Raw genomic sequence first — 13906 nt, 5'->3', positions numbered from 1 at the left:
GGACAACGTAATTGTGGCCAGATTACTATTCTTACGTTTTCTATTAACGTAATGGGGATATGCTGGCAGTTCACATATTTGGAAGTTGCAAATAAATTGATAATAAACGTATCAGTGAAATGTTCACAGACATTTGTTTTCCCATCTGGCAAATTAATATCCACTTGTAGTATCTACAGCATTAAAACCCTTTTTGTGGTTATGTTTAGGCCCTCACAGCACCTGGTTAAGGTTAGGGAAAGATCGTGGTCTGGTTAAGTAAACTTAAAGTTCAGAGTGACTTCAGACACAATTTGTTTATTACCATTTTAAAAAAACCCTCAATATTTCCCTAACCTTAACCCGAGTGCTTTAGTTGCCTGAACCAAACCACAGGCGGAACTCTGGATGGGGACCCCGGTCTCTGGTGTGACGGTTGTGTGCTCTTTATGGCCACCATCAACCCCAACCACCCTCTGCACATAATCCAGCCAGCAATTATGTTTCATACGAAACATATTTGCTGTAATTTCTAGGAGACAGGGTTTCTCAGTTATGTACATGCAAGTAAGTAAGAGAACCAGATATCATCCAGTTAATTCCAGAGGCTGTTTTCCAGAGTGCATACTGTGGAAAACGTCTTTAAGGCTTCTTCAGGCTTCCATGTTTCGGCTCACGGAGCATGCACACTAGTGTTCTTTGGCCGGTCGACTTCCGTCTGGCACCCCACACGCATGGATGGTACAAAAATAATATGCTGATTTGGCTCTTTGAGACACTTTGATTTTTATTGGACATAATGGATAAAACTTCTATAACACAGTGAGTCACCTCTGATTGTGATGCACAGAAACATTTCATAGTTGTTTTACAGCTGTTGCTTTTATAATGACTGTATATGAGCAAAATCCCTTCTGGGCCAGTGGACGTCACATATACTCCAGTACATCTATTTGACACCTATCTTTACTTGTTACTTTTCAGATTGAGATTTTACATACAAAACATATGGGGAGCCTATAAAATATGATACATTGCTACTGATTAGACTACCCAACTGTAAATAAAGTAGATAAAATGAGCTCCACTTCAACAAGCTACATTAAATGTGTACATGTTAAAATACATCTCACAATAATTAATTGTTAAAAGTGGTGCAATGACAGACAGTAATATATAACAACATGCCACTGAAAGGGGCCATTCTGCATGCAAGTAGGCTTTTTTTTTTAAACTTTTGAGACACTATTTATATTTGTCTCATAATTTGAATAAAAGCAGGATTAGCTCAACAGTGATATCTGTAACCAGTGAGTAGTGAGAGGATCCCAGCTGATAATAGTCACGTCAAGTTTCTGGCTGAATAGTTCATTGACAGAAGTCTGATCAACTCATAGGAGGAATTTCTTTCAACGGTCTGAAAATTCTTCCTGAAGTACAACATGCAGCCGCAGCGACGCACACGGATTAAGTTTCAAACCAACCTGTGACGTGTAGCCTGTCCCCGCTGACCTCGATCTTGAGGAAGAGACGGCCCCGACGCTCTGTGTGGTCCGTCCCACACAGGCTTGGCACGTTGACCACGCATTGCTTGTGCACGTTCATGTCGCAGGCTAGAAAGAGACATAAAAACAGAGGGTAACTCTAATAGTGTTGAGTTTATCAGCAGAGGACGTTTTTAAAAAAAGGATTTCAGGCCTGGAGTCGTGGGTGAAACTCCTCGTGTTAACAGTGAAATGTACCTCTTTCCTTATTGCATACACATTTGAGGGTGAATCGTGGATATAAAGGGAGGAAAGGTTAGGATAGGTGTGGCTGATTGCACATTTTGCTGGGTTTACTAAGGTTTACGCTCTTGTGCGTGGAAAATTCTCTGTCGCTGAAGAAAATGTACCATAAGAGTTAGTGTGGCGTTGGGAAGCTTGAACTGACAGTTATTCTACAGAGGTCTCAGCGACAACAGGCACAGAATAAAAGATAAATAAAATAAATGAAAGCAGCAAATCAAAAAAGAGAGGACAGGGAGTTGTGGTTTTGTACTCACTAAACTTAGAAATTTTTGAAACTTTTCCTTCTTATATCCAGCATTATACTAACGAAAAATGTATGCCAGGGTTAATTGCAATTCTTTTCATTTTTAGCTATGTTAGCGGCAGGGCTCCAGGCAATGCCGGTCATGTCGGTCCATCGCTTCTGAAATATCTCAACAAGTGTCGGATGGATTGCCGTGAAGTTTTGTACATTCACTCATGTTCCCCTTAGGATTAATGGGACTGAGCTTTCTGGCCTCAGTGACATCAAGACAGATGCATGCTGGGATAGAGATCTAATGTGGCATAAGATTCGTTGATATTCTATTACACTACAGAAATGTCTATTTTAGGTGAGTGAAAGATGTAATCAGAAGAGCCACTACAATCTTCAAAGGTGCTGTCTAGCACTTAAACATCAATAAGTAAACGCTGTATTAATTTAGAGATGCTATGATCACTGTAAGCAGATTAGATCACCATCCAGTGGACTAGCAGCCTCAACTGTGTCCCGCTGGGTTGGATATTGTGGAAAATGTGCTGAATTATGGTACAAAAAGAGAGGAAAGTATTTTTCTTTGTCTTTCAGCACACAGGGAGCCACGTTGCATGGATGTTGGAGGAAGCAGTGAAATAATGATGGAAGAGTAATTTCTAGGTTCTCAGGAAAGATCCTCGCTGTCAGGAAGCAAGAAGGTTCATGAGAAATGTGGTCTTAATTTTGATAAACATCGGCCCCTAACATCACTGGATCGATACAGAAGCTAGTTGCCCTCTAACTTTAAAATGCCTTTGAATTATTTTGCTTGTCACTATTTTTCTTGTACTCTCACACACACTTGCAAACACACACACTTTGACAAAACCAAACAGATGAGGGACCAGAGAAGAGAGTGAACATTTGTTCTCCTCGTCCCCCTCGTTTCCTCCTCTATCCCTTACTGCCCTCCAACTTTCTCTCTAACCTCCTCCCCCTTTCGTCCCCTCTGCATTTTCTGCCCTCCTTCTCCCTCTTTCTTTCCTCTTCCATCCAACCATCCATCTCTCCTGCTCTCTCCCCCTTCCTCCTTCCACTCGGCAGGCTTGTCAGGCTGACATGCTGGGAGGAGACAAGGAGAGATGAGAAATGGGGAAGCAGCTCGTAATAGCGATGGCCTCCCCGCATCAATTTGTTCTGGTGTGCACACATTACCATCTGCGATGAGGCCACCACCAGAGACCCACAGATGGATGGACAGAGTAAGAGGAGGAGAGAAGGAGGGAGGGTGATGGATGGAGATGACATGGAAACAGGAGGGGAGAGAGGACAGAGGAGGTACAGTGAGGGATACAACAGAGGAGAGACATGAGAGAAAAGATGTAAAGGGGAAATTAAAAAAGATGGTGTAGAGGAGAAACGAAAAGAGGGAAGTGTGGGGGTAAAGGCCAAATTACGGGTGTAGCAAAGAAGGGAGAAGAAGAAAAAGTGGGAAGAAAAGGTCAATTAAAATAAAGAAAATACAGTGCAGGATGGGGGCATACATGCAAAAAAAGAAGGGAAGAGTTGATAGAGGAGTGTGGGTGGAAAGAATGGGAGTGCAGAGAGGACTCAGCAGGTCGGTACAGTGAATTCTGCCTGGGCGTCAGATGTGGCTGAGTGTGGTACAGTACCAGTCTATTCCCATCTGTTCTCATTAGGGCCGGCTCTAGAACTGAAACCAGCGTAGCATATTTGAAACAGGTGTCCACACACAGTACACACACATGCACACAAACACAAACACACACACACACACACACACACACACACACACACACACACACACACACACACACACACACACACACACACACACACACACACACACACACACACACACACACACATACAGGGTGTGTACTCACTGTCACATTTCATCCCTTGGTGGATGAGCCCGTACAGCAGCGAGCCACAGTGGTCGCAGAAGGTGGGACTGCCGTACGAGTGGATCTTGAACTTGTGCTTGCTTCTGGGGTCCTGGGAAAAAAAGACAGACGGAGAAAAAAAACATTAAAATATCATGAAACTGATCGCAAGTGTTTAAATTTACATTTAATTAAAAAAAAAATACATACAGTTATGGGGGCACAAGCACAGACAATAATAACAGGACTAAAGGTACCATCAGAAGTGCTTGTCAGATGGTCGGACAGCTTCATACCCTTTATTCGTGAAATACGTCATTGGTATCTGGAAAATGATTGAAAGTATGCCCAAACATTGTTTGAAACTTAAGCTTACGCTTGTATTTTGTAGGATAACTTATCTTCTCTAAAGCAAAACAAGAAGTCATCCCCTTTTTCCCCAGTAGACACTTTGTCTCTTTCTCAGGAAAAGGCTAAACATCAAGTTGCTTCTGACAGGCAAAAATTAAGTAAAGATCTTTGCAACATTTCTGTTAAGGGGAAAATACAGGAAATGGACCTTCCTTACATCATCTGTTTATCACTCTACCGCTTAGTTTCTCCCTCAGTGATTAATGGAATAAACGATTTCAAATTGTCTGCAAATCTATCAATTCTTTTTTTGCCTCATCAAGATACCAAACAGCTCTTCACTTTAATTTCCATATATGGCAGCTGAGATTTAACTGCATGATTTTCAAATCACACTCAGACTTAATATTCTGCATCGTGTCCATCATATCCCCTGTGTACGAGACTGAAATGTAACATCCAGATGGAAATGATATCTCAAGTCGTCATCAGTTCGTGGGAATATGTAAGGTTCAAGTGTTTTTGTGCTTGGTGTCAGTTCTCGCCATCTTGTCATACTGGAAGCCTTCCCAGCGTCCCCCCCGTTTCAGTCTTCAAATGTTGTTACGGCACATATAAACACCGTACACTGATCCTGAAGTGCCAGAAGCTAGCGTAACTGAGCAACTGTTTATCTTGGCCAGAACATCTGGCACCGAGGCTGAGTAAAAATCGGGCTAATGAGCAACCTGGGATTGATGCTGTGATAGGTTTCCAGGAAAACAGGCAGGATAGTATAAACTGGACGATATTATGAAACGTCTTGTAATCTTTTCTGCAACAAGTACTCATGTGTGGTTGGAGCATTTGCAGTGGGATCTGTTATTATGCACGGCCAAGTTTCACTTGTTGGTAATCGATTCATATATTTTCCAGTCAGCACTGTGATAGCCGAGGCAAGCTAATTTCTAAAATCACCACAAAACAAACAGCTGTAATTAAAGCAAGTGAGGGTGGATAAACCCCCACCAGTGTCGCCTCCCTCATGCTGAAATGTGTCAGAATGGCTGCATGTGTAATTATACAGGCCACTGACTGAGTAAGTGGGCCCACATCACTGAAAAGTGCCCTTTTCCCACAAACACAATCACACTAAATCAAGTAAGCAACATGACGAAAGAATAAGGAGAGTGTGAAAGAGATGGCAACAGAGAGAGGAGGGAGTTGCTTGTTGATTAGGGTGTGATTGGCAGGAGAAGTAGTCAGTGGCGTGAGGGTCCCGCAAAAGTCTAATTAGTATGTTTTCCTTTTAGTAAGCTTGCCTATTTGTGCTCCATTCCCCCAGCCTCTACTGGAGGCTTTTCTCGAGAAAACATAACCATAAACAGTGGCGTAGTGGTCATGCCCCCTGTGTCCTGACTGAGTCTTCTCTCCTGGGTCTCCCTCCTTCTGCAATCCACAACCCATTTTCGCCTTCATATCGCGTGAACACTCATTCTTTTAAGTTTTTCAATTGTGGAAATGTAGAATTTATCTTAAAAGAGGCTCACCTAGTGAACAGCAGACACCAGGGACTTAGGCAGCAACAGAGGAGATAGTATCTCCCCACTCTCCATTTCTTTCTCTTTCTTTGACTTTATCAGCCCTCTTCCTCAATCCCTTCCCCTCCAAACTCTCTGGACAGTGAGCCATGGATGTTTCTCCCTATTATGGCTAGCTTTTTCTTCTCTCTCTCATCTTCCTTCCTTTGTATGTTTTCTCTCTTTTACCCTGTGTCATTGCCTCTTTGTCTGTACTCCCCTTGTGCTCTTGGGAGCCACGGGTAAAATTAAAATGGAAGGGTTTCCACTTGCAGTCATCCTGAGTGTTTGACTCAGTGCAGCCCGTTGCAAGGAAGAGGCAGGGTGTGAGGACATAATCTGTTCATTGCTCTCAGCTTCTGCGTGTGTGTGTGTGTGTGTGTGTGTGTGTGTGTGTGTGTGTGTGTGTGTGTGTGTGTGTGTGTGTGTGTGTGCATGATTACATGCATGGATTTACTCCACCCTTTAGGCCATCTTAGGGCTTTGTGTTGGTGCAAAAACCCGGAAAAGCGCAGAGGCACAGAACAACTGAAACAAAAAACATCTCAGACACACACAAAGAACTCTTTCTTTTGTCTCAGCCTCTCACCTTTTCTTACCCAAAATGATCTGTATCTCTCCTCGCTCTCAAAGCATCAATAGATTATGAGATGCAAAAACAACATGACCACAAAGTACGTCCTCCAAAATGACAATACCGGTGAACCAAAAATCTGAACCAAGGTGAGCCAGTGAACCAAGAATATACCAAGCTTCTTCAATGTAGGACTAACAGCAGGGCTGTTGTATTGGACACTATTTTTAATGCCACCTCCTTAAATTGCACATACAGTGACACAGTGGATAACACGATGTAGGTTATGAATCCTAATATGTGAGCTTCTTGCTAATACTAGTAGCAACATGATGTTTCCGGCTCTGCCAATACAAGAAAAGAAGAACAAGAGCGCTCCCCCTGCACCCTGAAGTATTTCAAGAGACTTGAGATAAAGGCAACAAGGAGAGCCCTTTCCTTTCTTTGTTTTGACTATTTATCAAACATAATAATATGCATAATATTAAATGTGCAAACGCTTGAAGAGGCAGAACACTTGGCAGCTCTCATTGTGGCCGACGCTGCCACATAATATGTTTGATCAAGTGAACACACAGTTGTAGATACTTTTGATTCCTTCCAGCTGAGTCGGGGGGGCCCAAGCTGCATGGTGCCAATAAGGAGCACAAGGTCTAGATGTCCCACAGAAAAACACTATTTGAATCTGTCATGATGGTGTTGTCAAATATCTTGTACGAAAATTAAGTAAAAAAGGCTGAGCCCTTTGACGCTAAAACAAATTGTTCACAACAGCCTCTTCACACTGAGGCCATGGCTTAGGGTCCCTTTGGACCCAGAGAGAAGACTTTTAGGTTTGTTTTAGGTGACCTGTTTATCTATCTTATATTTAAATTTTACGAGAAGCAGGAACACCTGACTCACAGTCAAACAAGTAAGGTCGGAAGGAGCTTAGTCACGGAGCTGAAGCACTGGCAAAAGTGGAGTGTGGCACATCTAAAAACTGAATTTACAACCAGCTTGATAAGTCATCATTTGAGTCTGTATCTATCAAACATCCTCCCAGCCATTTAAATATTGGACATCATGCAGCGCTGGGCAAAGATGCTCTTGGACAAACTGTCGACACTGACAGACAGAGCAGCTGAGGCGAAACCAGGATGGAGGTCGATTGCAGTGAGGCGAGATGATGCTGCTCCTGAATTCCTCGCAGCATAACGAGGGCCACATCAAGCAGAAGAAGAGGAAGTAGTCGATGATGAGAGCAGAGTACAATGAGTCAAACACGGGTCTTGCTGATTATAGTCATTGACAGGCACATCGTCACCGGAGGTAACAATATCTAATTACTAATTAGATATTATCACCATAAAAAGTGAAGGGGAAAGCAAAGAGGATGATGTGATTCATGTCTGGGGTTAATTTGTTAACAAGCAACCCTTTAGAGCTACCTTCACATCTGCTTCATATAAATTGGGTTGATGGCTACAAAGTGTCATTAGTAGTGTAATATCCTCTGATGATATTTCAAACCAAAGGCATTTTTCAGATTGTGAACTTCATCCTTGTTTCATTTGATATGATTATGATGAGAGGCATGCCGCCCACTGAATTGTCCCTAAGCAGCATATATCATCTCTCCAGAGCCGCTGGAAAAGGAAAAAGAACGGAGAATTTGCTGACAGGGTCCTGCGAAACGACGCTTTAAAATGGAATCACACACGTCTCCCCAACTTAAAGCCGCCCTGTGGAGTTTTCTTGTAAACAAAAGAAAAAGTTTTATACGATGTGTTCCTCGCCAAAACACATCAGGTGTGTCCTGGAGGCTGAACAATCATGCTGAATGTTTTTCATTCCTTATAAAACATTTGCAAAGCCAGCATTTGGAATGTTTAAAATCATGCATTGTTTACATCCATGTTTTCAAGCTCATGGTCTTCTTCTTCACTGACGATTATGGCACATTGCAAAGCTTCGTTATATGTTACGCTACCAACTGTCAGTCTGCAGAATGGTGTGAAACCAGCAGGAGGACTGTGCATTGCATCACTCAAAACACAAATAAAACAAGGACCCAATCACAAAAACATTCTCCATAGTGCTACAAGTGGTCAAAAACTCTACAGGGCACCTTTAATTTATGTACCCTACTTGGTCTAATGCCATGATACACAGTATCAGCCTGCTAAAAAAACAAACAAAGCAAACACTAAATTTACCATCAAATATGATAAAAACAAACGGCAAATACTTAAATACTAGAGCAGCCGACACAATCTCAGCTGCATGGGGTAGAGGTCTTGCAGGTTGCCTTCCATCTGTCAAGAAGGGGTTGCCAAATCTTAAAAAAAATAATTTTCCTTGTTGACAAGTGTATATCGAAGTCTATCGAGGTGAAGCCCATTTGCCAGCTGTTTGACCCATATATGGAACTTAGAGCTTGTTTCTGACTTCCAGTTCTGCAAAATTAGGCGTTTGGCCAAAAGGGTAAAGAGAGAAATGGCTAATTTCTCATAGTTGTTTATGGGGTTTGGAGTAATGCCTTTTTTTTTTAAAGGCTTTTGACAGAAAGGTTTCAGTTTTGGGCAGGACCAAAGCTGGCAGCAGAGAAAAACTTGACCTTAGCCTGCCACTTTATCCACTCAGGTGTGATCTCAAAACATTTAGACATCCCAAATCCTCACATTGAGAATTTAGAATAAACATAAAGACAGACTTGATGACTGATGTGCTTGAGTGATTCAATGCAGTGAAGCGCCATCAGGGATTTTTCTATTTGTTGTTTTACCAAACAGTCAGTGGAACTATTTATGCACTACACAAGCACACACTGGGTAACAGCAAAACGGTCCCCAGACATCACTGTGAGGAATTAAATCTTTCGAAAAGATCAACAAACATAAAAAGGCAAAAACTACAATTAAATTAAAAGACCAGAATGATACCTTTAGTTTGCGTTCATGTGTGTGTGTGTGTGTGTGTGTGTGTGTGTGTGTGTGTGTGTGTGTGTGTGTGTGTGTGTGTGTGTGTGTGTTTGTGTGTCGGGATGCGGGGCTTGGGGAAACAAAGTGAACAACTGAACAGTTGCTATGGTGATAATGGGTTAGAGAAAATTCAGTGATAGATTGAGTCAGCAGAGAGAAAGCAAACAGAGAAGGAAGAAAACAAGTAGAGAGTAAATCACTCTGTGGCTTAATAAAAATAAGCGTGTGAATGTTTCTGCAGGCATGTGCATGAAAGAAAACAGCACTACAACTACGAAGAGAGTCCAGGTAGAAGAAACCTAAAGAAGAACACGATGGAGCAATCTCGGAGCCTGACAAATGATGAAATGTTCCTTTTCCTCAAGGCTGAAGCTCAGCCGCTCAGCTGGAAAAGAGAAGCCCATGCAGGGATTTCCAGTTATTCTCTCCTGTAGATGTGGACCAAAAAGTTTTGTCGGACTAGTTTAAACACACACTGCACACAGTTTTGACTGAACAGGCAACATTCTGATCTGTAGTGGTGAAGGGCACACACTGCATATTGCACCCATGACGGTTTAAAAAGAGTGTGTCTGCTTGTGTGTGAGGATCTTTGAGTGAGAGAAAAACAGACAGACAGGTTTGTATAGTGTTAACAAGCAACTGTCTGGCTTAGAGAAATTAATAAGGTGATAAACAAAGAAAGCAGAGATGGTGAAAAATAAAATGAGACATCCTGAAGCACTGATGGTGAGAATTTAACAGAAAAATACAGAAAAGAAAGACGGGCAGCAACAGATCTAGAGACAAACAGGAGTCACATGGACAGAGCAGGAGATGGATGTCAGCGACGAGGCTCAGCAGTGTGAGCGTGTCTGTCTGTGGGTGTGCGGGTGGGTGGCATCAAACACCAAATCTCAGGCCAAGAGTTGACGCTTTGCACAGTCAGCACGCCAGCCACCGTGGGCCACACCGAACAGGCGCGTGTCCACAGCGTGTAGACAAACTCTGTCACTCACACAATTACACAGAGTGAGCACTGACAGCTTCACCTGCCAAACCTGCTGCCATCGCCTGTGCGTGTGATGTTTTGCCGATAGAAAGAAAGAAAAAAACACCTCAAGGTATATATTCTTAATGTGTAACAACTTAAATAGATGTTATTACAGTTAAAAATGATTGTTGAGTGTTGACTTTTTGGCAAGTGACAACTTGTGAGATATTTCAGCTACAAGGTCCTACAACTGCGTGACGAGCCCCCCATGTCCACTTGATGCGGCTGCAATGTGTCTTCATTGTGGTTCAAATATCCACTGGGAGTGTTTCAGAAATGATCTCCAGCAGCCACATTTCCAATATTGTGTAGTGTCGTTTAGGGAAGCAACTAAATTTAATAATCTTTGTTGATTAGTCTGCTGATTTTCTCCACTAATAGATTAATCATTTTGGTTATAAAATGTTGGAAAAGAATGAAAAACGCCCATTATAGTGTGCTAGAGTCCAAAGTGATTTTGTCAAATTGTGTTTTATCCAACCAACAGTCAAAAACTCAAAAGTATTCAATTTACTATCATAAACTGTATGACAAAGAAATGCATCAAATCCTCACGATCTGAGAATCTGGAATTAGGGAATATTTGGCACTTTCGGTTGAAAATGACTGAAACAATTCATCAATTAGCATAACAGTTGGTAATGAATTTTATGTTGATCATCTTATCAACTAGTCGACTAATCCTTGCAGCTTTTCAGTTGTTTAATTATCACTTGTTGTAATTTCAAAAGTATACCGAATGCACTTTTGCAGATCGTTTATGATCCATGTGTTAACAGATAAGTTGGGCTGTATTATACTTACAGACTTTGGAGAAGTGACATACAGTATGTAAAATCAGTCAGTAAGAAATTAATTAAATCAATGAATATAGGCGTCTATAGAGATATTTCTATGCAGAAGTGAAGTTCATGTTTCAAGGATGTGAGCTGCTCCGGCAAGAAAATATTAGGCCTGTTTCACAAAAGCAATCGTTCTAGCTCTGTTTACACACAGATTTCAAATGGTGCCAGGGCCATGTTTTCTTCGTTTGTATTAGTGGAACATATCAAGATGAAAATGAGCGGAAATGAACTCATGCTGCAAACTGCAGTTGGCATGTTGGTGAAGCGAGCTCCAGACCGATAATGGAGTAATAGAAAAGAGTCGGGCGCAAGCCACGAGTGAGACGTTCCAGTTTTCAGCCTTCAAAACAATGTTAGCTCAAGTCCACTGATGTCAAACAGACAAACCATAACCTGTCTACAACTGTCTCGATCGCTCTCTCTCTCACACATACATTCAGACACACTCAAACACACACTAAAAGACACACTGAGCTATTCAAATACAGACCCTGAAGGCCACCCGCGTGGAGATGGGCTTCACGCAACCGGCCGTGTCACTCGTAGGAACTAATCTGTCTTTTGACACTGATAGAAACAACAGTGAAGCAATGACTCAGTAGAAGAGAAAAGAGGAGGGAGGACAGAATGAGCTGACACGAGATATATCAACAGCAGAAAACAGCGGCAGACACGGAATAAGGGTGAGACTTCGAAAAGGGAAAAAGTAGATATCATCTCCCGGCTGATTTCCACACACCAGAAAAGACTTACAATGACAACCATGACTGTGTTTGGTGGTCATCATCTTTAGATCATCTACGTCTTCACACCATGGCTGTACAGGGAGAAACCGGCACCGGTTATTGACTATCGACCACTCATTTAATTAGCGGGATGACATCCTTGTCTCTCTCTCTGTGTCCACATCCAGCCGCCTGTCAGTGTTTAATGGGCCACCGCCTTCAGACTACCCCACTGCAGCCTCATAATGTAGAAGGCAGATTTATAGCCTGTAAATCAGTCAGCAAATACAAACAGGGAACTTTAAACAGTGATATTAAAGTCGTATGACACAAGTGTTAGCCTTGAGGTTGCTCCCTGCACATTAAGACGTTTTTTGTTTTTTTTTGCAATACTGTGCTTCTTTTTAAGCTCACTGATGTTATATGAAGTGATGGTGTTTGTGTGTATGTGTGTGTATGTGTGTGTCGGTCTGCCTCTGGCCTGCCTGTTTTTCTCTTGGCAGTAAATGCATGTCTTATATATCTGTCATTTGTTGTGTGCTTCCTCTGATTCTACGCCTCTCTAGTCTTGTTAGTGAATTAAACATCCAAAGGCATGAGGATATGAAACATGGCCCTCACATCCATGCAAAGATGCACCTCCCCATGCACACACACACACACACACAGGATATGAATGAGCTCATTAGTACGAAATGGTACAGAGATCAATGCCAGCAATCTCCAAGCGAGCTCAAAGGAGAGAGGAGATACAGCGATGTGTGGTCGATTATGGAGATGATGCCGTTCTGTATGTACCAGTTATGAGAGGAAGTACTGCTCTTGGGTATTTTAGAGAGCGATAAGGAATGTGATATGGTTTGAAATACATAGTATATGACAGTTGCAAAAAAACAGAACTAGTGGTGAAAGAAGTACTCAGATCCTTTACTTAAGTATTTTAGTACAACAGTATAAATACTCAATTAGTAAAAGTCCTGCATTTAAAATCCCACTTATATAAAAGTGTTATCAGCAAAATGTACTTAAAAGTATAAAAAATAAAAGTGCTCATTCTGCAGAAAAAATCGCCCCCTGTGATTGATATATTGTTAGAAATGACGTTATTTTAATGTTAACACTGATGCAACAATGTGTAAGTTGGATTTTAATGTTGTAGCTGGTGAAGGTGGCGCACGTTTTGAATACTTTATCTAAAGCTAGTTTAGTCCAGTGGTTCCCAACCTAGGGGTGGGGCCCCCTCCAAGGGGTCATGAGATAAATCTGGGGCGGGCGATATGAGATGATTAATGGGAGAAGAAAGAGCTCTGTTGATAACTGTGCAGTAAAACATGTATTTATTATGTATTCAGCTTTGACTTCAGACAAACTGGCAGCAACAAATATTATAATTCAACTCTGAGACCACATGTTGGAAATTGGAGGAAATGTTACAAGGGCCCCATTCGGACGATATATAAAGTGTCTATTTATCTGAAAAGTAACTAGTAACTATAGCTGTAGTGGTACAGTATTTTACTCTGAAAGTAAAGGAGTGGAAGTATACAGTAGCAGAAAATGGAAAAATTCAAGTAAAATACCTCAAATTTGTATTTAAGTACATGTACTTAGTTACTTCCTACCACTGACACACACATAGAGCACACAGTGAAATCAAACCGAGCAGACACAGGTGTCGGGTCCTTAATCCTTCCCTGCCACGCTCTAATTAACACTAGGGGAGAGAACCAGTGTTCAGATGCATTCACACTGCACCTCTGAGCACCACACACCCTTTCATCACAACCCAACTTTCATCATCAAACACAGCATTTAATTAGACTGACTAGGATATGAGGATTGCTTTTGTATGTGTGTGTGCGTGTGTGTGTGTGTGTGTGTGTGTGTGTGTGTGTGTGTGTGTGTGTGTGTGTGTGTGAATGTGTGTGTGTGAATGTGTGTGGGCCTCTCTCTGACATGAGCT

At 41.9% G+C, this 13906-nt stretch overlaps 1 protein-coding gene across 2 annotated transcripts in view; it reads right to left on the bottom strand.

Moving 5' to 3' along the window:
- The window catches only part of prkcab (protein kinase C, alpha, b), a 103821-nt gene that overhangs the window by 31326 nt on the left and 58589 nt on the right, over positions 1–13906 (bottom strand). The window contains exons 1-3 of one of the 2 annotated variants that reach the window (XM_040122915.1): positions 4151–4217; positions 3894–4005; positions 1464–1592 (exon numbers count right to left, since the gene is read on the bottom strand). In XM_040122915.1, coding sequence (XP_039978849.1) covers positions 1464–1592; positions 3894–4005; positions 4151–4153 — 244 coding nt within the window. In that variant the 5' untranslated portion in view covers positions 4154–4217. Of the gene's footprint in view, positions 1–1463; positions 1593–3893; positions 4006–4150; positions 4218–13906 lie in introns of those variants that run through there. The other variant, XM_040122914.1, reaches the window with a different exon arrangement.

This window comes from Xiphias gladius, chromosome 3 (genome assembly GCF_016859285.1).
Source record: "Xiphias gladius isolate SHS-SW01 ecotype Sanya breed wild chromosome 3, ASM1685928v1, whole genome shotgun sequence".
Taxonomy (NCBI): domain Eukaryota; kingdom Metazoa; phylum Chordata; class Actinopteri; order Istiophoriformes; family Xiphiidae; genus Xiphias; species Xiphias gladius.
Note: the sequence above shows the minus strand (reverse complement) of the source record. Positions and strands in the feature narration are given on the sequence as shown.